Consider the following 25,617-nt stretch of genomic DNA (forward strand, 5'->3'; position numbering starts at 1 on the left):
TAGCATTTATCGCGAGAGCTGCTCTGATTGGCCATCGTAAGGAAAACCACACCCATTTCTCCGCCCAGTCGAAGCGTGATTGGACAGCCGAGTCTCTGCTCATGTCTCTCCACGAGGAAAACTCGAACGTCACCGCCGTGTCTTCTGGGAAATGTGGTGTGAACGGTTACTCACAGTGAGCGGTGGTTGTTTTAGAGAACTACAGTTCCCAGATGAGAAGAGGGAAACGGAGGAGGCAGAGTTTTTAAAGCATCTCTGAAGAAATTCACACACAACTGTCTGGCTGTCCAACACAACTATGACTGAGGGAACGTAAGTATACATTTGTGTTTTTCATTGTACGTACACTGTCGCCTAAAGTGATTTTGTACAGCCACACCAACGTTGTTTTTCTTGTGAAATAATATGAACGCGCAATGATTGCTTTACAGTTATGACGTTAATGAGAAAAGCTGTAGTAAGTAAGAATAATACTAACTTCAATATACTTAAATTGACTGCTGTGTTGGTTCAGATTTGACGTATCCCCACTTTATAACATGATGTATGTACACTGTGTATATGGATAAACACAGTATATGACATTTCATTTTTGTATTGCAGTGATTTGACTCAGCTGTAGCCTATACTGTTATAACTGTAAATGACAATAAAATGGCAACATGAAGGGATCCCTCTATCAAAATTGGGGGTATTTTCTTAAAGTGCTCAGCCTGAGAACGTAGTTTAAACTATTCTACCTCAAGTACTATCTTTGCATACCTAGTAGCATGTACATATAATATAATGTAATGTAAAGGGACTACATCATTAAAATGCAAAATCTCCTTGCCAGGCACTTGCGGAGGCGTGGGGGTCCATACAAAACGGAGCCTGCCACAGACCTGAGCCGCTGGAGGCTGACCAATGTCGAGGGCAGACAGACCTGGCGCTATGTGGAAGATCAGGAAGCTCCAGAGAGAGAACAGACCATGCTGGAAGCTCACTCACTGGGAATGGACACGGTGGGTTTTGCATCTCTTTATGCACACACAGTTGTGGGTCAGTGGTCAAGTGGGTCGTCTTCCAACTGCTGGTTTCAGCATGTGAATGGGGATAAATGTGCAATTAAATAAAAGAGGAGTACAGAGGAAGTTCAGTCAAACGGATCATCATTTTTAATAGTCACCAAATCCACCACCTGCACTTGTACAACTGCAGATCTGCATAATGTACATGTGAGTCCACCATATCATTGTCACTGGACTATTCTGTGTAACTATACAAATGCAGACACACACACAGATCTACACTTTGTTGTCATACAGCTCTTGGCTACATATTTCTGTCTTCTCTCCTCAGAGTAAGTTTGTGTCTGGATCCCCTGCTGCCCTCACAGCGGTGGATGCTGCTCTGAAAGGCATGAACTTCTACAGTTACCTTCAGGCTGAGGACGGTCATTGGGCTGGAGACTATGGTGGACCTCTCTTCCTGCTCCCAGGTCGGACAGACCATCCTCTGCATCTTATTTCCTTTCATTCCTGAAAAATGTGTACCTTTTTTCATAAATGCTTAGTTTAGTTAAAAAAACGCCATAAGTACAATACTGTGCAACGATCTCAGGGCACCACCAGCTTTATTTATGTCTGCCCAATTCTGTCATCATTGGCATTTCTAATTGTGGCCTAAGACTTTTACCACAATACTGGTATGTACAATGTAGAGCTCTAAGTCTCCCTTTATCACCCTAATTCCAATTTTTATTAAAATTTCAATAACAGTTTGACCAATATTGGGCTACCAATAACTAATTGCAATTACCAAGAGGTGATAATAGCTGTCTTGCCAGATAAATATTAGGTGCGAATGCTCATTTTCACATTATACTATAAAAATAGATGTTTGACTCCAGGCATTTGTTCCAACTGTGTTTTCAAAGTTGCTGGCAGATACTGACATGATTTATACAGACTGTAGCTTGCATGCATGTGCACTTTAAGTGTCTGAAAGACAGTCCCTGAGTAACAAGTGAATATGCCAAATTGTCAACCATCACTACTGCTCCTCAGGCCTCCTCATCACATGTCATGTGGCTAAGATCCATCTGCCTGAGGCCTGGAAGAAGGAGATGGTGAGGTACTTGCGCTCCGTGCAGCTGCCAGATGGAGGCTGGGGTCTGTAAGTCACTATTTGTTTGTCATCTTTTCACTTTCATGCTTGTCTTATGTCTAATATGGATCTCGACTGTTGTGGTGTTTACCTGAAGTGTAAATTTGTCCACTGCTACAGAGTATTTCCAGGACAAATGTCAGAAATCCCTGACTGTGTGATATATAGGTTAATGTTGCATTGTGGGTGGGTGGGTGTTTGTTTGTTTGTTTTTCCGCAGACACGTTGAAGATAAGTCCACCGTCTTTGGCACAGCACTGAGCTACACCTCACTAAGGATTCTGGGAGTACAACCTGATGATCCAGATATGGTTCGAGCCAGAAATAACCTGCACAGTAAAGGTGAAGAGGAAAAGGTTGAAATTGTGCTTGTCGTAGTAACCATGTCAAACTTCCTGGTCTGTGTTCACCAAAACTCTCTGTGTTTTTTATGTTGTTCAGGTGGTGCTGTGGGGATTCCCTCATGGGGTAAATTCTGGCTGGCCATTTTAAATGTCTACAGTTGGGAGGGAATGAACACACTCCTACCAGAGATGTGGTGAGCATGATGTTTGAACATCCCATTCCCTTCTTCTCTACCCATCCACTCATTTAAGTACACTAACAATGAGAAATGCACCTTCTGTAAATGAAAAGAAAGTGACTTAAAGTCACTTTAATTTTCATCTAAGTTTTTTGTTTGTGTTTGATGACCTGTTTCATGCGTTTCATATTTAGTTTATACATTATTTTTCCTAAAACTACTGTATATAATTGCACTGCAGCACAGACAGAATATAAGAATATAAATTACAGTGACAGACCATTAGTGTTGTTCAATAACTAGTTACTGAATTTAAGTAATTTTATTTGTATTATTTATCATTCAACTGTTATATTTTATCAGATAAAAAAGCATTCATTCTGACATTAAAAGGGCTACATTGAAATCTGGTTGAAAATGTAAATGTGTCACTGCTTTGTGAACTAGAGGATCTGCTTTAAGGTAAAAAGCAGTATATTTAAATATTTTCTGAACTACTCTAGGAGCTGCAGAAGCCCTGAAAGGCAAGTGAAATTCAGGTTTTTTTCGGATAATTTTTCCCAGTTATTTTTCTACCTTTGGGAAAAAGAAAAAGGGAAAATACTTTGAGAGGCTTCCAGGGGTAATGATGTAAAGATAGTCAGATTTTCATGTGGTTTCAGGAGTTTTGCTAAGAATAGTGTTTGTTTTTGTAATCCCTCTTTTGGCCGTTAGGGGGTGCTGTGTCACCACTTACCTACTCTGTGTGTGATTAGATTAGCCAAGGTTTTTCTGAAAGGAATGCAAAGGGAATGTTCCTTTAAATATAAAATATTTTTATTTTTTTCTTATCTTTTAACAACCTGTTTTTTTATTGTAGGAATATCATCTTAGAAACAGTTTTTACTTGCCTTTCAGGGCTTCTGTAAAAAGCTGAGTTATTGTTAACATTTCTTGAATAGCTTTTCGGGTCTGATGTGAGTGTTTTTGTCTGTTTCAGGCTGTTTCCTGCTTGGATGCCAGCCCACCCCTCAACTCTGTGGTGTCACTGTCGCCAGGTCTACCTCCCTATGAGCTACTGCTACGCCGTCCGACTAACAGCTGAGGAAGACTCTCTGATCCTCAGCCTCAGACAGGTGCAGAAGCCACACTTTTTGCAATAAACAATCAGTGGAGCGGTTTGAAAGCACACTTTCTGTTTTTCTTGGTTTAGCCTGAAGTTAAGTTACATTGCAGTCAATGTTATCAGTTGGGCTACATCTGACAATTAATTTCTTTAATGATTAGTTTTTGATTCATCAAATTGCCATTTAATCTATGAAATGTTAGTTTTAAAGAACGATAAAATACCATCACAATTTCAACAGTTTTCAGTCCAAGGTGATGTTATGAGATGTATACACAGCCACAAACCACAGGATGTTGAAATTACAATCATTTAAATGGTTTATTTTTTTAAAACCACAAGACACATTCTTTTGAAATACCTCACGAGCCCTTAAATGTTTTATTTGACTGTTTTTTATTACGATATATGACTCTAAATGAATCTTAGGGTTGTTTATCAAAACAACTTCTGCATAAAACAAAAACTGTAGTGCATTATTATGAGTCATTGTTGTGGTTACACACTTGTAGTTTACATGGCTGACAAATATCTAAGCTGATTATATCAGGAGAAACCCGTCTCTCCTGTTCCTAAACTGGTTAAGCTGAGTCATTTTGGGCACAACCAAACAATAAAAATTTCACTTGCTGTTCTGAAACAGTGCTGACATTCAGTGTGCTACATGTTATGTATGTGGAATATATCACACAGTCAGGGATGTGGAATGTTTAAGTCGTGTGGCTCAGCCTTGAGTGGCACATTAAAAAAAAAGCCATAGCATCCAAAAACTAAAACTGCACTCAAAGTCCTACTCAAAGACACTGTTCTGCATTGATTTGTGAACTGTGAAACAGCTCTGGCACGTCAGTGGAAAGTGGCTGTTGATAGCAGATACTAGATGATGCAAGACCACGGAAGATATGAGTCAACGTGACTTTATGTTTGGCTGCAAAAGTTAGTTTGACTTTCATTTCCATGCATTCCCTGCAGTCTGCACACACATTTTTTCTATAATCCATTTTACTACCTCTAAGTATGTTTATACAAGTGCATAACTGCTTAGAAATAATAACAATAATAATCAAAAAAAAAAGGTTGGTATTTGTTGACCTAAATTAACCTGTGTTCACATACTTTAGCCAAGTGTCTTGTTTTATGGAGTCTGTCATCTTGTTTCTGTAGCAGCTCAAACTCGCCAGATTGTGCATTTTACAAGAATACTCATGCCACGATAGTTTTGTGATGCATTTGGGAGAGGGAGGGATGTTCTTCAGTCTCACCATGAGATGTCATTAAGTCACTGGATTTTTAGGCACTGGTATCAATACATGCAGTGTCAGCAAGTACCAAATCTGGGAATAGTCATCATTGCTTAAAAAAGAGGGTTTTTGTTGTAAAGTAGTGGACCGCTAGTCTCCAACACTTCACTCATCTTTGTCAGTGTTGTAGAGATGTTCTAATGTGACGCTTGTTAAGACAACAGCGTGTGATTCACATCATGTGCATCTGTGATACCCTTCAGTGAGACAATCCCTGTGTTTTTTTTTTGTTTTTTTTTTTCCTACTCACTTTTCCTCTATATGCAGGATCTCAGTGTATATGTATTTGGTCATTTTGTGTTTCTTACGTCGTGTGTTTTGTTGTGTAGGAGCTTTACGTCCAAGACTATGCCACCATCAACTGGCCTGCTCAGAGGAGCAACGTGGCAGCATGTGACATGTACACACCTCACAGCACACTGCTCACCTTTGCCTACAGTAAGCAAGCACTACACACACTTGGGAGCCATGGCGATGAACAGACATGTTGTGGTAAAACAGGAAACACCACGTGACTGTGTTTGTGTCGTCCTGCAGTGGTGTTAAATGTGTACGAAGCCCATCACAGCACCACATTCAGGGAAAAGGCTGTCCACGAGCTGTACGAGCACATCAAGGCTGACGACCAATTCACCAAGTGTATCAGCATTGGACCGGTAATAAAAACACTGACATACAAAACAAAGAACACAGACTGAATAGAATATGAGTTATGTACAAGCTAGGTTTCCGGTAAAATGTATCCCGAAATGTATCTGTGTTTCCATCCACTGCTGTTCAGTGAACATAGATAATTAGTAGTTTACCAAGATAAACAGTAGGTGGCGCAAAGCACAGAAGGTGCACAGAGGGATGTGAAGTAAAAGTGCTTCAAGCAAGATCAAAAAGTGCTCTTATTGAAGCCATATTTTCTTATTCTACCGAGTTTATTTCAAGACAAAATGTTCCCTTATTTTCATCGGTTTCTTTTTTAGGACTGGTAAAGTATGAATATGTCTCTCTCCTCAGATCTCCAAGACGATCAATATGTTGGTTCGCTGGTATGTAGATGGTCCCTCTTCTGCAGTCTTTCAGAAGCATGTGTCCAGGATCCCAGACTACCTCTGGTCAGTTCAACTGTCTCTGACCTCTTCACATCTTATCAGTTAAAGAAATGTCCAACTTGTCACTGTTGAAATTGTTTTTGAAGAAGCTCTTGCTTCCTACACGAGTCAATGATGTTCAAAGCGTCAGTTCCCTCAGCAGTGATGACGGTGTACATGGATCTAACAGTGAGTTCTTTGTGTTCCAGGTTGGGACTGGACGGCATGAAAATGCAGGTGAGACTGCTATGACTACTATGACGTATGCTGACCTCTTAGCCAGGTCACCCTAGGAAGAGAGATTTATCTCAGTGGGTTCAAATATGACCGGATCTGAGTGTTTGACCTTTTTTATCATTTCTTTTCTGCTCAGGGAACCAATGGATCTCAACTCTGGGATACTTGTTTTGCTGTCCAGGCTTTCCTTGAGGTAACACAAACCTGGCAACTCACATTATAGTTGTTAGAGCTGTTAATGCAAGCAAATGGTGGGTGATAAGAGTGATGGCAACGTTTTGTATTAACTGTTACTGAACCATGGACTTTTCGAGCAGACCAATGAGAAGAGTATTACTTTAGTGTCACTGACAGCAGTTACTGTACATCCCTGTACAGGTGAGGATCAATGTCTTTGTGTGGTTGTTTCTTTCAGGCCGGAGCCCAGGACAATCCCAGGTTATCCGAGTGCCTCCAAGCTGCCCATAAGTTTCTCACCATCACACAGGTGCATTCAATGTGCATCCCATAAGCTCATTAGCTCCTAAAGCGATCCTCCTTCATACTGCTATTTACAGATGTTGATTAAAGAACGCTAACCAAACCGAAAACACACGCCGTCACATGCTTTTCATTGTACAGACATTGAGGTGTGCTTAGGTTGAAATTGACTGGTTTTTCCACTCCACCAGATACCTGACAACCCACCTGATTACCAGAAGTACTACCGACAGATGAACAAGGTGAAACACAAGACACATTTTTTCTCCATTACTGTCAAATGACAGACTAAAAACCTCTGGAAATAATGTCAAAGCAATCAGAATCGGTCCATGTAAAAGTACTTCCAGTCATGGTAATGTATTTTTGTGTGTTTTTTGTTTTTTTTAGGGAGGCTTCCCCTTCAGCACCCGTGACTGTGGATGGATTGTGGCTGACTGCACGGCCGAGGGCCTTAAATCAGTGATGCTGCTGCAGGAGCTCTGTCCATTCCTCAGCCAGTCTGTCCCTAAAGAGCGTCTGTATGATGCGGTCAACGTGGTGAGTGCACAGGGAAATGAAAAATGGAGCAATTATTTACCCTTTTTTTGAAGTTTCCGTACACCAAGGTGCAAGTATTTTGGGATTACAGGCTCAGAAATATACAAATGTTGTAAAGGAATAGTTCACTTTTATGATTCCAACAATTGAATCCAACTGCCAGGATCTTTAATATCATTCATTCTAATGTCATGACCATTTGTTTCATCCATACACAAAACATAAGCAGTGCTGTATTCCTGCAGTTTTGCAGCCCTTTTTTTTTTTTAAATCATGTGTCTCTTTTGTCTTTGTAGCTTTTGAGCATGAAAAACTCAGATGGTGGATTTGCCACGTATGAAACTAAGAGAGGAGGGAAACTCCTGGAGCTGCTGAACCCCTCTGAGGTGTTTGGTGAGTAGTGTTTTCAAGGGTTACCTATAACTTGGCCCTCGAAAGAATAAACGTAAGTGGCCTTTCAGTGCGGTGAAACACGGCGAGAGCTTCTTTAATGTTACTCAGAGTGTACTTTAATGTCCGTCTCAAAGCGTTGGACAACTCGACACTCCCAACACTCATACATCACCTCATTACCTGTCATTATCTGACTCCACCTCTCTGAACCATAACAATGCAGAACAAGGTTTACTGTGTAATGAAGTTCTTCATTGACAGGAATAAAATAAAAAAAATAAATCTCATCTTACAGTAAGTTTGCTAGCACCTTACTCAACTTTACCCTTTTCATTTTAAGCTTTAAAATGTTTCTTTCAATCGTTTCAATTCAATTCAACAAAGTGTGTGTAGTGTATGTGGAGGAATTGTTACTGTTTGTTTGTTGTTGTTAGAAACCAATGATACAACGTGAGGGAACTCCCTCCTCTGTGATCTAACTGACAGTGTGACTCAGTCTGCAGGGCAGATCAGAAAAAGGGAAACAAGGAGCCAAATATAAACTTGACATTTTGTGTTTCAACATTTTCCACTGCTCTCCAGATGTGTTGACACATTATTGCCTTCTGTGCAGTCAAAGGGCAAATATTATTCATATTTCCCTGATGATTTTTTTATTTTTATTAAAACTGTGTGCTCTGTGTCTGTATCTTCCTCCCGCTCACACACACAAACAAACAGGGGACATCATGATAGATTATACATACGTGGAGTGCACGTCAGCGGTGATGCAGGCACTGAGGCATTTCCAGAAGGTCTATCCTGAGCACCGTGCTGAAGAGATAAGGTAAACTTACTCACTGGATGAATCGTGCTGAAAACATGTCCTGGTGGATGAATGACCGATGTTCAATTGTTTGAAAAAGACTTGATGAGAAACAAAGCCATCAAAAAGATGTTTTTAATTACCTGAATTTGATTTGTGGTCCTTTCCTTCCCCCCTTTATGCGTATCTGTCCTATCAAATAAGGTTAAAAAAAATTGTAAAATGTACACTATGGTACAATATGTAAAAATTAGTAATTACAACTACAGATTGTAACAACTTCTTTTGGCCTTAACAAACCAAAGAGGATGTTGTTGTTCCATTACTGGTGGCCCTCATAAACCAACTATGATTGATCTGCCCACACAGAGAAAGTAGTTTCATTACACATAAATATTGTTCATTTTATCCACCTTGACATTTCCAACAACGGTAGCAAAATCTTAATTATATGCATAAAATGAAAGACTCCAAAGACAAAACAAAAGATAAACAGAGCCTGCAGGAGTTAATGATGACATTGCTTTGAATCATTTCTCTCGTTTGTTGAGGTTTCAGATTAAATCTGTGTGAAAAGAGATGTAACTGTGAAACTGTCTTCCTCAGCTCCACGCTAAGAGATGGACTGGAGTACTGCAGGAAGGTGCAGCGTCCCGACGGATCGTGGGAAGGGTGAGAAAGCACTTGAGATTTCACTGTCTGATGTCATACCCAACTGTCAAATCAAAGCTCACTGGTCTTCTGCTTGTGTTCAGGTCGTGGGGCGTGTGCTTCACCTATGGGATATGGTTTGGCCTTGAAGCTTTTGCTTGTATGGGTCATGTCTATAAGGACGAGTAAGTACACAAAACTACTGGTTCCACAACACATTCACTCATAACTTACTCTATTTACTAAATGAACAGCCCCACTGTTCCCTCTGTGAAGCAGGAATGTGTGTGTGGAGGTGCAGAAAGCTTGTCAGTTCCTGCTGAACCAGCAGATGACTGATGGAGGGTGGGGGGAGGACTTTGAGTCATGTGAGCAGCGGCGCTACGTCCAGAGCAGCACTGCCCAGATCCACAACACCTGCTGGGCCTTGTTAGGCCTCATGGCTGTCAGGTATGATGCTCTCCACGACAGCTGGATATACAGTACATTTATAAAGTATATTTTGGAAAAGATACACTGTGAATATTGAACGAAGCCTTGAGCCTATATATCACAATTAGATATTTTCCACATATTGTTCAACCCTACTTTGATAAAACTTTTAAGCTGTTGTTTGCCCCAGATTATGTGATTTTTCTTACATGTCATTTATTCAATGAGAGGTTGACCGTTATATAGGTTTATCTATAGCTGATGCTGATCTTTAGAACTAGTTTTTTCCCCTGTGCTGTACAGAGGAAGTGGCAAAAGAAATATTGAGCTAGTAAAGTGAGATGACTGCTAACAAGCTGGAGTTTGGCTGAAAAACAAAGAAAGAGTCACCCATGAAAAGATTCTACTGCTCAAAAAACCCTGGTCATTCAGCAGTTTGACAGGATAAACACTCCTTGCTCCCACCCGCCCCTGTCCTGCTGCTGTATACACACAAATCCTCCCTCAGCCAGGTCTGATAGTATTGCTTAAGTGTCCATTTTCTAATGAAGGACGCAGCATACAATTATGTTATGTGTTTTGTGTTCACAAAGACCAAACAGAGGCTGAATAATAGCGTAAACCAATTTACACTTCTGCAGCTTCTGCTCGGTCTCTCCCAATCTGCGTTTGTGTCTGGATTGCAGTGCACTTGAATGTTTTAGATAAAAATCATAGTCCATTCTTAATACATGAAACAGATAATCAGAAAACTAAACACTCTCAAGTTAAATTTTAATCGTCTTTGTGTTTAACCAGGCATCCTGACAGGTGGGCCATTGAGAGAGGTGTGCAGCTGCTGATTGACAAGCAGCTACCTACTGGAGACTGGCCACAGGTGAGTCTCTGCTTTGCATATTTATCATTTATACCAGTGGCTCTAAGACTGCAAGGGAAGCCCAGCTTCCTCTAAGACTAAACGTGCGCTAGAACGTGTCACTAGTTTGTTCAGAATCAGCTGTTTATCACGGATGACAGGTCATCTTAGGTGATTTTCGTATTCCCTTAGCAGCCTCCGCATTAAAACCACTTGAAGCTCAGCTTCAACTGTTCTCTATGGGACGACACAGAATAGTTTATTTTCACTGCGGTGAGCAAATGCGGCAAAAACGTCACTTCCAGGGAAGCTCAGCTTCTCTGGGAGTCAACGGAGCAGTGGGCGGGCACTGACGCCAGGCTTCTGCATGATGATTTGTCTGTAGACAAATAGCTGGTAGTCGCTATTTGCTCGGTAACCATTTTCATTTTGTACATGAATAAAAACACAATTCTAGCGTTTCATTCTTACTTAATTATCGCATTTCCATGTTCTAGTTGTTTGTTTGCAGAATTTATGTATAAATAACTGGGCAAAGACCAGCAACAATCGCCAGGGATTTATACACAAGTTACTCTGCAATCAGTCCAAACGATAGCAAATGTATGTACTGAATGATGAAGTGTCATGTGGGATTTAATATCCAACGTCCTGTGCTTCCACCTTGCCAGGAAAATATCTCGGGCGTGTTCAACAAGAGCTGTGCCATCAGCTACACCTCCTACAGAAATGTTTTTCCAGTGTGGACGCTTGGCCGCTTCACCTCGCTTTACCCCAGCAGTCCACTGGCTGGCAAGGTCAAGCTGTGAGGTCACTGAGACTGTGTGAAAGAAAAAGGGAAACAAAACGTCTACAGCTGCGGGAACAAAAAAATAACAGCCACAAAGTGTAAAAAAGAAAATGGAGAGTATACTGTATACTCTCTGCATGTCAGCTTTGTTTTCAGCCCGCAGCCATTCTTTGAATGACTTTGTTTGTTGACATTCCAGCTCAGCTCATCCATTCATCAGAGCTGCTGCTCACAACACTGACGCCCAGTTAATCTGCTCAGATTAATAACTTGGATAAATATAAAGCATTTATGATGAAGAAAAAAAAACGTTTTTCTCTGGTTGTATTGGCACGTGTGGGAGTTGTAACAATTCTTCTGTTGAGAAAGCGTGAGATAAGACGAGTGTTTGCATCACATTTGAGTCCTAAATCTTCCCTGTGACACTTTCACACCTGCACAAAGAATATAAGCTCCTGTATCCATCTGTTCCAAAAATACAATGGTTTGTCATGAATTATTTTAGTAGTTGTTTTTAATAATCCTGCTCAAAACACCAACACAAAAAGTAGGTCACGGTGTAGTTGTAGCAGAACTGTAGTGGCGGACGTGTCCTCTGCCCTCGAGTCACCCCCCCCCGTGAATGTAAATCTGCTCTTAAACCACCTTCAATGGCACACCTACATTTGTACGGAGACATTGAAAGGTGTGGCCGTCCGGATTGTTTTCCAGATGCTTTGCAGGTCAAATATTTTATTCACACATTGTTGGTTTGTTTGTGTAGCTGTGGTGCATTGACAGGTAAAAACAGAAGCACGCTATGGGGTTTTTTGCAGCCTTGACAGCTGATAGATTTTTGTGCTTGACTACAAATGAACAATGCACATGATTATGTAACTGGTTCTTGTGCTTTTTTTTTTGGACGGCAGCACACACGGTGATTGATAAGAGAGCTGGTTTTTGGAGTCGACTCGCTTTTTCCGTGGGCAGTTTCCACGTCGGGATGAAAGAAAACCAGTTTGATAACACTTAACCTTTCAGTTCAGGATGATAATTCCAAATTATTTCCAATATAATTCCCACAAAACAACTTGTTCATGAGAGTTGCCTCCCACCAGTGCAGTACCTTGTCATGAAAAGGCTTAAAAATCAATTGGTTTCTTCATTGTTTTACAAAGGAAATTCTAATTTGACAATTTGCAAATCACTAGGGTTTAAACTGGTGGTTTCAATTATACGACTTTCTTGCATTATAATATAGAGTACTTGGTGTATTGATGGTATCCCGTGTGATGTAATGCTTTATACATGTTTTAATTGATTTAAAAGTGAATATTGAACTGGAACGTGACTTGAAAATTAGTACAAATCAAATTTCAAAATCAAGGAGGGAAAAACGTAATCTTTATGGTTTCAAGATGCTACTACTTTTGTGCTACTTTCTGTCTAATAACAGGGTTGAAAATGCTCATTTTCTGTTTCTCTTTCGTTTACTTACACTATTACATTGTTATAACCCAGCTATTATCTGGATATTACAGTGTAGAACCCATAATAATATGTCCCTGTTACCACATTACTAGGCTGCCATTGCATTTCTGAACTGTAATGTAGAAAGTGTTTTCTAATGGACAGAAAAAAAAAGTTAAATTTAATTCAATCCAACTCTGGCAACTAACACCATTAAGTCACAGACTTTTTTTACAAGGCAAACTTCTATTTGTTTTGCAGAAAGTCAGTGTAAAATCCATTCCTGATTGTAGTAGCGTGAGGACGTGTGTGTAGTCGCTCGGAACCTGTTTAGCTTGTTTCTTTGTGTTTTGCTGAACAACAAATCAACGTAAAGCAGTAAATGAATGAGAAAATAATTCAATGAAACAGAGGAAGAGGACACGTTTGCTTGACAGAGACCATTTTCGCAGCATACAGTACGTATAATGTTACCTCGTTTCTACTCACGAAGCCCAGATAGATGCCGAAAAATATCAACAACAAACAAAAATCACCAGAAGTTTCTCACTGCAGCTTGAAGGAAACATTTATTAAACACGTATGGTTTAATATATGGTCTCCCAATCTGCGTTTGTGTCTGGACTGCGATGCACTTGCATATTTTAAATAAAACTCGGAAAATCAGTGCTTGAAAGAAAATAATAAAGATTTTAAGCATTTAGCAGCATTTGCCACAGTTCATATTGTCCTATGTGAAAGCAATAAGCAGCCCATTAGTTAAATAATTGTTTTTCCAATGCAGATTGTTTAAAATAATAACAATTAAAAAAAAGATGACTAATACTTGACTATAAATTGCCAGTTTGTGTGTGGACTGCAGTGCACTTGCATATTTTAAATAAAAATGCATGTAAATACTAGACACATGAAACAGATTATCAGAAAAACTGAACTCAGGAATTGGGATTAAGTAGCCATTCAGTTGCAACGGTGTTCTGCCAAGTTTGCAATTTGAACCCCTGAGAATGTCACGCTCAAAACTTCTCATATCAAATCCAATCCAACTTTGTTTATAAAGCACTTTAGAAACAACAACAGCTGAAACAAAGATAAATAAAGCAAATAAAATAAACCAATAGACCTCGGAACAAACGGTAAAACGTACAATAAAGCTACTGTAAAATACTGTAGAAAGTATAAATGCACAAATAAATAAGTCATACAATAAAAAACCAATGTCTCATACTGGGTCGAAAGCCAAATATGATGTATTATTATTATTATTATTATTATTATTAATAATAAATAGTAAAAATGGGAAGGGGGCGTGTCTAACATGCAGTAGGAGATTATTCCACAATCTTGTTGCAGCGACAAAAAAAAAAAAACTATGTCCCCTCTGAGCTTCCGTCTAGATTTTGGTAACTGTAGGAGCAGCTGATCAGCTGACCTCAGGAGTGTAAGGATGAGGCAGCTCAGAGAGGTAAGGCGGGGGCAAGACCATTTAAGGATTCAAAAACAAATAAAATCATTTTTAAATGAACTCTAAAGTGCACGGGCAGCCAGGGGTGTGAGTTCCCTCTTACATGCTCCAGTTCAAGGCAGCGACCTGGTGTCACTGGGGAGTCTCTGACTCAGTTCTCCCGACCTCATTTATTGTTTCATGAGTGCATTAAGGGATGGGTTCAGGTGTTTTCATTCTGTGTGTGCAGTGCATCAAACCAAGTGTAAATATCTCCTCTGACAATGTCACATGGGTGTGAGCCCAACTGTCTCGTCAAACACGAGGACTAGGTTGTGTGCGTGCCGGTCTGGGCCGGGCCCTTTTTCATAATGGGTCTCTTTACTTTGTGTTGACACCACAATAACAGATAGGCATGCGGTTTCAATAAGTCTGAGGAGGGGTTGTCTTAGTTCCAGGCTCTGCCTATCAGGTGCGGCTGCCTGTATAAGTGAGCAGCAGGTGCCAACGCCATCAGTGGATCTTCTCTGCAGCCTGCGGTAAGTAGAGACATATCGTGCAGTGTGCTGATGGTGCAGTTGTTTTGATTAAAAATAATTTTCCTTTCTGTTATCCTTTCTTCTAGGTTATCCTTTCTTCACTTCTAGGTTTAAAAGTTTTTGAAAATGCCAGGAGGTCCAGGTAAACAATGCACCCATACAGCAGCAGCCCTATTTTTGGGGGGCTTTTCATCCTCACCTCGTTCTTCTTTCGTTCTTTGTACTGAACGTGTAAAAAATACGTGTCTCCGATTTACAGGAGGTCAACAAGACCGAGGTCAACAAGGCCAAGGCCGCGGCCGGGACGGTAGCCCCGGTAAAGGTGGAAAGAACAAAGGAGAATGCGGGGGCAAGGGCAAGAAACACAGAGAAGAGGGACACGACCACAAGAAGTGTCACAAGAAGGGGAAGAAATCTGCCGGGGTAAGATGCAGTGCAGACAGTCACTCTTTACCTGAGCTCCTGCTTTATTATAGTGATCAAATGTCAGTGTCCTCAAGCCACACGCCACTCCCTCTCACCTGACAAGAGGGAAAACAGGATTTCCTGAAAATGGGGGAGGCAGGGAGGGAGAGAGAGTAGTGGTGGAGGTGGACTGAGGTCACAGAGTGAAGACAAAATACATCTTTAGAGAGCTTTACATTCCAGTCTCACTGGGGCACCTGCAAAAGTCTAAAAGCTTAAATTCAGTGACTAAGCGGAGGAATATACTGTGCATTCTGTCGGGGAAAAAAGAATGTTGTGATGTCTATACGTTTGAAAAAACAACAACACGCTTTCCCTTTGCATAGCTCTTGAAATTGAAGTTAGACTCATTCTGGTCATATTTGCTCTTTTCTTTTCTCCAAAACTGAAGTGTAAAAAAAACAAAGGTCATTCCAGCTCGAATGTAAAAATTAAATAATAATTATAAATGGGATGAAATAATGTCTGTCTTGTGTGTCCGTTTGTGCCGCAGAATGAAAGCAGCTCCTGCAGCTCCACCGACTGCGACTCTGAGTAGATGACGCCGCCGAGATGAATCGAGTCGTCAAATGGAGACATATACACACTATATACAGTGCATATACATATATATATATATATATATATATCATTGGTTTCTCATTTATTTGAGGTCTTGTTTCTGAAATGTGTTTGTCAGAAATAATGTATTGGCTATAAATAAATTTCGTTTTCTCTTTACACGTCTTCAACTCTCGTTACTTTTTCTCACCCCTGAGTTTTGTCGTCAAGAGGGACACTCGTCAGTGAAAGTGTTTGGTTTTGTGAGGACATGGGCTGGTGCGTGTACGCGGGGTTGAGTGTGATAAACCACTAAATTGTGGGGGGAAAGTTGGGATGAGGGTGAGCTGAAGGCACATAATCTGTCGCTGTGGTGACCCCTAAAGTGAGAAGAATTGTGTAAAATCATTGTAGGGCATGCAGATCTGAAGGTTAACAATAAAAAAAAAAAACACATGAACCTGGATGTGTTAATATGTATCAAATATGTATAAAAAAAATAAACTTTATGGACTCCAAAAAGAAGAAATAAATGGTGGGAGTTGTTTCCCTGCCCTGACGATGATGATCACTGGGTCGTTTTGGAGGTGTGGTTTCATACAGTATAAAGTCACACAGCTGACATCTACTGTATATATGACTAATCGTGTTTGTATATGTGCTTATGTTTCTTCTTCTTATGTCTATATCTTGCTCCTCCTTATCGTGGTGGAGGAGATTGAGTGCCCTAATGACCTGACAGCTGGAGCTATGTCTGGGGGTCTCCCTTGGCAACTTGGTTCTAGTTGGACCAGACAAAGAGCGGTTCAGTTAGGCCTGGTTTCAGGGCTGTGGGTCCCAGCCCACACTTGTTATGTGGCCTCGTGCCCCTGTGGACCACCACCCACAGTAGGAACTTGAAAAGTTCGGTGCTGTGTGGCTCTGGGAGCAGAACAAAGCGGGAGCGTTGGTCAGTCCAATCCCCAATCCCAACTGGCAATTGGGACGTGCATATTTTAAATAAAACTCTGTCAAATGAATGGCAAGTTTCAAAGAAAGAAGCAAAGAATGACAGGAGAAGACGGAGAAGATGTCTTCTGGGAATTATGTTGTCATTGAACCCCAAGAATGTCATAAAACTGGAGTTCAGTGTTGAAACGTAACAAAGTACTCGCATCTGTACTTAACTTTTTCTCCACTACATTTCCTCAAACTATCTTTGTTACTCATTACTACCAAATAAAATCAGTAGAAGAAGAGTTGGTATTATGGTCTGTAATTATATAGAGCTTCTCTAGTGTTGATGAGCTGCTTTACACTACAGCGTTTACCCATATAGGGTTAAGTGTTTTGCTCAAGGACACATAAAGACTAGCAGAGCCAGGAATTGAGCCCTCAACCTTCCACTTGAAAGACAACTCGTCCTACCACTGAGCTACCATGCCTCATTTTTTGAAATGCTTTTATAAGTACATTTTATATCAGAAAACGACTTTTGATACTTAAGTACAGTAAATGTCATATACTTTAAGTACTTTTACTTAAGTAATATTATTTAAAAATTGACTTCATCTTCTACCAAAGTGATTTTTCTGGTAACATACTTGTACTTTTACTCAAGTATCCTTTTAAGGTACTTTATACAAGACTGTCCAAGTTCACCTTTCCTATTAGAAGGCAGCACTGACTCAGTTCAGGGCCTCAGGTATAGTTATAGTCTGTTTTGCCTACTGTGTTAACAGCGCCCCTGCTGGCAAAGAAATGAATTTGACTCTGATCATAACATTAAAAGAACTATAAACCCCAGTTTTAATGAAGCTGGGACGTTGTGTAAAACCCTTTTCAACATAAACTCAACTAAATTCCCTTCAAAGACAAGATATTTCATGTTCAAACTGATAAACCGTATTGTTCTTTGCAATTATTCACTCACAGAGCCAATAAAAAAGACTGGAAAAATTGAGGAATGCTGTTGGACCATATACTGTACATGAAACCTCTTTGTGAACAACTGCGTCAGCAAATAGGCCAAAAGTTTAAGTTAACAACTTTTCTCAACGTACAATGGCAAGGAATTTTAGGGATTCCCTCATCTTGCAGATAATGTTTCATGTTGGGTTTAGAGGAATTTTCCTGCATCAACAAAGCAAATCAAAATGTCCTTTTCTTTTGGCTGAATTATTGCACGGCCAGTTTTCCCAATTATGTAATTTTGAACATCCAGCCAAAACATTTTAGTGTATATATGCAAGAAATGGAAAGAATTCCACCTATTGCTGAAAGGAAAGGTGATGTAACACAGTGGTCCGTTCTTTTTTTGCAGGCATCAAATTCAAAATAAGGAATATTTACATCTTTTATGTTGTAGAGTCAAAGTTATGATTCATTTTATATTTTGCATATTTTGTCTATTTTGTGACTTTTGCACAAAATAGACCGTTTCTCTTTAACGTTTGTTCAACTCTGAAATGTGACAAATCTCACAAATTCAATCCCATTTTAGTACTTTTTGCACAGGTGTGCTTGTATAGTTGGAGAAAATGAAAAAAACAATCAGATTGCATATAGTTTGTGCTGAAAATAACACTTTAACACCGTGATGTAAGAAAAGCAGCCTAAATGCTCTGTGTTCTAATCCCAGTTGTTGCACATTATGTGTTTGTTACGCAACAGCCTCCCCACTTATTAGTGTGCAGTGCAGTACAGTGCACTATGGCATAGTTTTCTAGTTTCCATCAGTCTTGCGAAAACAAAATATCTTCTCTGATAACATCACATGGGCGTGAGGCTCGTCAAATATGAGCACAATGAAGGTGCAAATTATCTCATCGTCCCTCGGGTCACGTGCCTGTGTGTGTGTGTGTGTAATACTGGCCCCTATGATGTGTCTCTTTGTTTGTGACACAATAATAATAACAGGGCCCACTGTTTCCATAAGTTGGATAGGTTGGATGAAAATCTTCACGTGACAGAAGAGTTGTCACTGCCCCTCAGGTGTGGCTGCCTGTAAAAAGGAGCAGCAGGTGCCAACTCCATCTGAGGATCTTCTCTGCAGCCCATGGTAAGTCTTAGTAAAGATCTTCTCTCATCTTTTTATCTTAACACATCTACTTAAGTTTATTTTCATCTTTTACTTTTTTAGGTTTTACAGCAGCTTTGAAATGCCAGGAAGTCCAGGTAAACACAGCAGCCCTTGTTTTTTTGGAATGATGTCAATAAATACATGCGATGACGATCATTGACTTGCAGGACGTCACGGCCGCTGCCATGGTGGCCGCAAGGACCACAGCCCCGGTCGGAAGAAGAAGCATGGATGCAAGGGGGGCAAGGGCAAGCCCAAGCACAAGAAAGGCAGGCACAGTGCGGGCCACAAGCACCAAAAGTGTCACAAGAAGGGCAAGAGCTGTCATGGGGTAAGCTTCACTTAACCTATGGGAAGAGGTAGATTTTGAGTCAGAGTAAACACACGATTCAGATTTTTATCAATAACTCTTTGGGATGAAGAAGGAGGAGGAGGAGGAGGAGGGGGATGGAGTTGTGCGCAACATTGAACTCTTGCTTTTATGGCTGCGATCGAATTTCCTTGTCCTGGAGCCACAGCACTCCCTCTCACCTGATACATGGGGAAACAAGATTTCCTCAAAAGAGGGAGGGAGAGATACAGTCTACTTACAGTAGAGAGAGAAGGTAGTGGTGGTTTCTCAATCCTGGTCCTCGGGATTTGGAACCAGCTGTGTTGGAGCAGGGAAACATCTGAAACATGCAGGGCAGTGGACAGTCTTCTATGAAGTACCTTAAAGGGATACTTGAGTAAAAGTACAAGTATCTTACTAGAAAATGACTTTGGTAGAAGTTGAAGTCACTTTTATATTTAATATTACTTAAAGTAAAAGTCTTAAAGTCTATGACGTTTACTGTACTGGAAGGTTGTGGGTTCAATTCTTGGCTCTGCTAGTCTATATGTGTGGGTGAAAACTGTAGCGTAAAGCACCTCTCTTACCAACTCTTCTTCTTCTGATTTTATTTGGTAGTAACAAAGATAGTTGGAGGAAATGTAGTGGAGTAAGAGTCAAAGTTGCTAGAAATCCAAATAAAAAAGTACAAATACTGTATATGGGAATGTTGTACTTAAGTACAGCGACAGAGTATTTGAGGAAACAGGACTGAGAAACACTGATGCTGTTAGTGAAGACACATGATAACACAGCAGGGTTCATTCCAGCCTCGCGGGAAAGAATTTTGCACGAATGTTTCCTCCTTAACACATTTCAATCCAGGTTATTATAGCTAACGATAACTAACAAAATAATGATCCGTGTGTGTTTATAAAACACACACGGATCTAGCGAATTCTAGTCTTTGTAAATTCATTTAATACATGACCCTTTCGGGTTCATGTGAAGTGTGTTTGATTTTTCTGTGCCGGCAATTTTGAAAGGTTGTATTTGAGACACAATACTTATTATTATCACCTTTTTGAATCTTGCACCTGGCAAATACTCTGTATTACAAAAAAACTGACACACAAACTTATAAAAACTAAACTAAAACCAAGCATTTACAATAAATAATGATAATACAAACTATGGCAAGTCCGCTCTAAAAACGAATTAAAAGGAACTTATTTTAAAAACAGAAAGTCAAAATGAAATAAAACTATTATAAACCTTGCAGGGGAGAGGAATATACTGCAGCATCACCTGACATTGTGTGTGTAAATGTTGTTTAACCCCTCACACACTTTTCTTCTCTCTATTCATGTTCCCGGACAAAATGGCGAATCTTAATGATCATTATCAGTGTCAGTTGTCACGAATGACAGGTGATGCAATAATGTCTGTCTCCATTTGTCCTGCAGTCTGACAGCAGCTCCTGCAGCTCCTCCTCCTCCTCCTCCTCCTCCTCCTCCTCCAGCAGTGATGAGTGAAGTAAAAAAACGAAAGCTACTGAGATGAAATCATACATTCATAGTCACTTTTTTTGTTTGTTTGTTGACTGTTTTTGTTTTGTTTTGTTTGGTTATGGTGCAATAAACTTTTTCTTTTTACTTCAACTGTCGCGTTTTTCATCTTTTCTCACCCTCATGTGACCACGACGGGTTTCAAGTTACTGATGCAATTTTTCTTTTCTGTTTGTCGAAAAGAGGAACAATCCTGAGCAAAGTTGAGTTTTGGTTTTGTGAGGAATGTAGTGGTAGTAACATGAATTTGCCACAGAATTACTCGCGTGTCAAAACTGCTCTTGGACTTTTCATCAGAACAAAGGCTCTGAATTCTGCATGACTTTGTTTTTGTAATGAAAAGCAAACTATTTAAAATACTTCAATACTTATACCGGGCCAGATATTAAAATAAAATACCAAATACCCAACTAATAAGTGTGTCACAATAAACGCACAAAATACAGCCACACCATGTATCAAAAATAAAATACTGTATTAAATACAGTATTTATACGCACTTTTTTTTACATTTTATATACTTTTTTTTGCCTACTTTTTTATATTGCGTCACAGCTTTGATCCATCCACACGACACTACTTTATTTGACATTATAGAAACATGTATCCATCTTTGATCCTTCTAACTCTTAAGTGACAGAAGAATTTCCCTGTAGGGATCAATAAAGTAAATTCTGATTCAATTGTCAAATTCTGCAGCAATTGTCACCTGGCTCCCCCAGGTATAGGTGAGAATATTTCAGAAGCGGTCAGGCTGGATTATCTCACAAAACTAGTTTGAGTGTCTACATTCAAATGGCCACATCTTCTTCAAATATTTTCAGATTTTCCATGTGTAAACTGAAACCTGAAACTCCTTTTAAATGCAAATGTAAGTATTTGGCTATAAAAGCTTGTGAAAATTAAAGTATGCACCAAGCACTGTATTGTCCAATCTGCAGGAGCACCAATATTCCAATTATTACTATGCATATTACTATGCAATACTGCCCACGGGTCACCAGTTGCTGCTGACCACTGTCTTAAATGGAGAAGCAAAAATAAGAAGAAGAATTGTGTTAAATGATTGTAAAACACACACACACACACAAAATGCACACATATACGACGAACCTGTTTGTCTTTTGTTATAAAAAGCAATAAAAATGTATTTTAAAAAAAAGAAGAATAAAGAATGAAAAGGAGGGGGCTGCAGGGGTGGGGGCTGGAGTTATGTCCCTGCCCTGATCATGGTCACTGTGTTGTTTGTGAGGAGTGGCTTCCACACATGTGTGGAACTGCACTGCTGCACACAGTAAGTCAGCTGACATCTACATACTGTATAGATATAGTATATATATATATATATGTATTTATATGAATAATTACCAGAACATTTGTATATGTGCTTGTGTTTCTTTGTTTTGTTGTTGTTCTTCTTTTGCTGTCACGTTTTTGTTTTAAACCATCGTCGTGAGGACGTAGTGACCTGGTTAAAGCTGTACTTAGTAACTTTTACACGGAGGTGGAAAGAGTACTGAAATATTCTACTCAACTAAAAGTACCAATATTTTGGATACAATTTGACATAAGTACTTAAGTAAAAGGACTAGAAAAGTAGCTTGTTTAAAATGTTCTTTAGAGCAGTGTTTCCCAACCTAACTCTGGTCCTTGCCCTGATTCAGATGAACAGCTCGTTAGCAGGCCTCTGCAGAGCTTGTTGACGAGCTGACTCTCTGAATCAGGTGTGTTGACGCGGGGCAACATCTGAAACATGCAGGGCAGTGTTCCCTGAGGACCAGGGTTGGGGAGCTTTAGAGTAAAAGTGGCTTAGTTAATTTTTTTAATAAGGTTCTTTCTTGCGTCGTGCAAAAAGGACAAGGAGACACAAGTCTCACATCAGCTGTTTTTAATTAAATCACTTTACAAATTAAAGTGCTGACAAAACAAAATATGTAAACACATGTTTCAGTCAAAATTGGTCAACTTGGTTTAACTTCTCACACACTCAGGGACCTTAATTAATGCCAATTCTCCTGTCCTCATCATTCACCTGTCTGTCCTCATCATTCACCTGTCTGTCCTCATCATTTACCTCTGTCCTCATCATTCACCTGTCTGTCCTCATCATTCACCTGTCTGTCCTCATCATTTACCTCTGTCTTCATCATTCACCTGTCTGTCCTCATCATTCACCTGTCTGTCCTCATCAGCAATTTAGAGTGTTGAATTCTGCATGTTTTTGGACATGTGGGAAAGAATGGAGACGTGACTACTTGCATGCATGTTCCAGTCACTGCTGCTGCTGCTGTTTCCTTCACACTGAAGCTCCTATTAGGTTTCCTGGATCCACTCTGGACAAGAAACACAGTGTTAAAACCTTTGTTAAAAGCTTTTTTCATGGTTAAGACCTGGTTGAAGGGTTGGGATTAGAATTGGATTTAGCTTAAGCACTTAGTTGTGATAGTTAATGTAAGGGTTAGTGGCAAGGGCATGCATTTATGTCTATGATGTGTCTTATGATGTGTCCTCACTAAGACAGGTCATACCCAGTGCATTCTAACTATCCAAAGAGTTTATAGTTTAGGTTTTTAGTTTAGAGGGAGTAATAAATAAAAGTAGTAGTTTATGTTGACAAAATTTCCCCCTACGCTTTTTTAAATGGCTTTATCGCTTCACAGCCCATGTCCTCCTGCCTCAGATTGTCAAGACTTTATATTTTACATCTTCTTATCTATGTACATATACAACATTTGTATGCATTAAACCATGACATCTTCTTGTTTCAGGGTTTGGATTGGAAACTTTGAAATGTTCGGTCACAACAAAGGTAAAAAATATGTCTCTCCTTACTGAATTTTAAATGACAGAAACTAAAATCAAATTAAACAAAATTGATTAGCTCCACTGATTAACCCCCCCTTTTGTCCCCATTTGGCTCTCATGTGCCTCCAGTTTCTGTCCCAGGCCAGTCCTGCCCTCCTCAGCCATGTGGTCCTTCTGTGAGCTATCCTACAGCTCCACCTTGTGGTGGCGATGGAGGCCAAGGTCATGGACCAGGAAATGGTTGTGGATGTGAACATGGACATGGGCATGGACACCATGAACATGGGCATGGGCATGGGCATGGACACCATGGGCATAGGCATGGACGTGGGCACCATGGGCATAGGCATGGACGTGGGCACCATGGGCATGGACACCATGGGCATGGTCATGGACCCCATGAACATGAACATGGGCATGGGCACCATGGGCATGGGCATGGGCATGGGCACCATGGGCATGGTCATGGACCCCATGAACATGAACATGGGCATGGGCACCATGGGCATGGGCATGGGCATGGGCACCATGGGCATGGTCATGGACCCCATGAACATGAACATGGGCATGGGCATGGGCATGGACATGGGCATGGGCATGGGCACCATGGGCATGGACCCCATGAACATGGGCATGGGCACCATGGGCATGGACCCCATGAACATGGACATGGACATGGACCCCATGGACATGGACATGGACATAGTCATGGCCATTGTGACAAGCAAGATGGGACGTGTCATGGGGTAAGATTGAGTTGACTTATTGAACAATACAACATGAGAACTACGGTCCCTAATGTTCCACATTAAATACTATTCATATTAATATTTGACATCAAATCACTTTACTAAGAAGCTACGTTCACAGCTGACAATATGGGAAACTGTTAAAGTTCAACATTTTATTCCAGCAGTGCATGAAAAATAGCCATGTGTAAGATATAATCAACAATATAGAGAATTATCACCCAACTTTACAATTCCCTTCAGCCGTGTGGAGCATTTGATCAGATGTTGGCTCAGTGTTTTCCAAAATGCAAATGTTTACAGTGTCCAAAAGAAGAAAAGTTTAAAAGGAAAAACAGTAGACTGAACAATATTCTCACATAAGCTGTGAGGAAAAATCAGATTTAATGTTTGACCTGGTGCCTCTAAAGTATCTACTTTACATGTATACTACATTCAAAAACTGAGAATCCAATATCAAATAATTATTAATATTGAGACATTTAGATATTTACATGTAATGATGTGTATATAAACGTCAGCTGATGTTTTGAGTTTTTGGTTTACCTCGCGTGTCTTATCAATTTAATTAGTGGTTGTGAAAGTCAAATCAGAATTTTTAAACACAGAATTTTAAACACTGTAAAGTGCAGATTAAAAAAAAGAAGCAGTGAGCAGCATAACAACTAAATGCTGCTTCATCATATTTATTATTTTAGAGAGTATGTCATTAATGGATTTTGGACCTAAACCAGTGATTTGTAAGGAATTCTGCTTTTATAAATTGATTCCATGATCCAGAAACGTAATTCAAAGAAGCAACAATGAATCCATATTTATTAGCTTTGTTGAATCTTTCTCTGTTTAAATGATGAAAAGACGGACAAATCTTTAATCCATGAAATGTCTTCTTGTTGTTTTCAGTCGTCCAGCAGCTCCTGCAGCAGCAGCAGCAGCAGCAGCAGTGACTCTGACTAGTTTCCACCTGGACGCCTTCATCTGCCCACTGCTGACCATTTACTTATTCAAAAAACAATCAAACTTACATTCTAAACTGTTTGTGTTTTTACACTCAGGATATTATATACAGTGCAAAATGCTGAAACTGTTTATCATAAAAGCAATTCATCTCCACACTGCCTCGTCCCTTTATTCTGTATTTGACCTGAGCTCAGGTACTCTATCTATCAGTGTTCACTGATATTATCTTTATTTACCCAGGGAAGGTTGAATTATAACCTTTGTTCACAGCAGTGTTAACACACCCTGCTCAGCCCACCAACAACATTCACATGAATCCTATTTTAATCAGCTGTAAATGTGTCAACAAATGACACTGGATCAAAACATAAGAAATGAATGAAT

At 40.0% G+C, this 25,617-nt stretch overlaps 3 protein-coding genes across 4 annotated transcripts; all 3 read left to right on the forward strand.

The window, feature by feature from the left end:
* Nucleotides 1-205: 205 nt before the first annotated feature.
* Nucleotides 206-11,839, forward strand: lss (lanosterol synthase (2,3-oxidosqualene-lanosterol cyclase)). 2 transcript variants are annotated; one of them, XM_058652488.1, is made up of 22 exons: nucleotides 206-312; nucleotides 836-1,004; nucleotides 1,342-1,480; nucleotides 2,049-2,157; nucleotides 2,369-2,490; nucleotides 2,590-2,686; nucleotides 3,651-3,786; nucleotides 5,407-5,515; nucleotides 5,615-5,733; nucleotides 6,086-6,183; nucleotides 6,369-6,396; nucleotides 6,533-6,589; nucleotides 6,812-6,883; nucleotides 7,068-7,118; nucleotides 7,267-7,416; nucleotides 7,713-7,809; nucleotides 8,530-8,635; nucleotides 9,221-9,286; nucleotides 9,370-9,450; nucleotides 9,542-9,715; nucleotides 10,496-10,574; nucleotides 11,225-11,839. In XM_058652488.1, the coding sequence occupies exons 1-22, from the start codon at nucleotides 299-301 to the stop codon at nucleotides 11,360-11,362; spliced, it is 2,211 nt and encodes a 736-aa protein (XP_058508471.1). In that variant the 5' UTR covers nucleotides 206-298; the 3' UTR covers nucleotides 11,363-11,839. The 2 variants fall into 2 exon arrangements, with proteins under 2 accessions (XP_058508471.1, XP_058508479.1); XM_058652496.1 differs by having other exon boundaries at nucleotides 9,545-9,715.
* A 6,908-nt stretch (nucleotides 11,840-18,747) lies between these two features.
* On the forward strand, nucleotides 18,748-20,812 carry LOC131453234 (corepressor interacting with RBPJ 1-like). Its single transcript, XM_058622450.1, has 4 exons — nucleotides 18,748-18,820; nucleotides 18,902-18,936; nucleotides 19,009-19,172; nucleotides 20,618-20,812. The coding sequence occupies exons 2-4, from the start codon at nucleotides 18,921-18,923 to the stop codon at nucleotides 20,684-20,686; spliced, it is 249 nt and encodes an 82-aa protein (XP_058478433.1). The 5' UTR covers nucleotides 18,748-18,820; nucleotides 18,902-18,920; the 3' UTR covers nucleotides 20,687-20,812.
* Nucleotides 20,813-21,973: 1,161 nt separating this feature from the next.
* Nucleotides 21,974-25,453, forward strand: LOC131474854 (heterogeneous nuclear ribonucleoprotein M-like). Its single transcript, XM_058652555.1, has 4 exons — nucleotides 21,974-22,013; nucleotides 23,488-23,528; nucleotides 23,654-24,270; nucleotides 25,177-25,453. The coding sequence occupies exons 3-4, from the start codon at nucleotides 23,735-23,737 to the stop codon at nucleotides 25,451-25,453; spliced, it is 813 nt and encodes a 270-aa protein (XP_058508538.1). The 5' UTR covers nucleotides 21,974-22,013; nucleotides 23,488-23,528; nucleotides 23,654-23,734.
* Nucleotides 25,454-25,617: the final 164 nt, after the last annotated feature.

Source organism: Solea solea, chromosome 2 (assembly GCF_958295425.1).
Source record: "Solea solea chromosome 2, fSolSol10.1, whole genome shotgun sequence".
NCBI lineage: Eukaryota > Metazoa > Chordata > Actinopteri > Pleuronectiformes > Soleidae > Solea > Solea solea.

Bases quoted from the DNA above. Each gene is read 5' to 3' on its own strand.
- LOC131453234 (XM_058622450.1), top strand. The intron at 19,173-20,617 runs GTAAGCTTCACT...TTTGTCCTGCAG, and splicing joins AGGGCAAGAGCTGTCATGGG to TCTGACAGCAGCTCCTGCAG.
- LOC131474854 (XM_058652555.1), top strand. From the start codon at position 23,735: ATGGAGGCCAAGGTCATGGACCAGGAAATGGTTGTGGATGTGAACATG. The intron at 24,271-25,176 runs GTAAGATTGAGT...TGTTGTTTTCAG, and splicing joins AAGATGGGACGTGTCATGGG to TCGTCCAGCAGCTCCTGCAG.
- lss (XM_058652488.1), top strand. The intron at 5,734-6,085 runs GTAATAAAAACA...CTCTCTCCTCAG, and splicing joins AGTGTATCAGCATTGGACCG to ATCTCCAAGACGATCAATAT. The intron at 6,590-6,811 runs GTAACACAAACC...TGTTTCTTTCAG, and splicing joins CTGTCCAGGCTTTCCTTGAG to GCCGGAGCCCAGGACAATCC.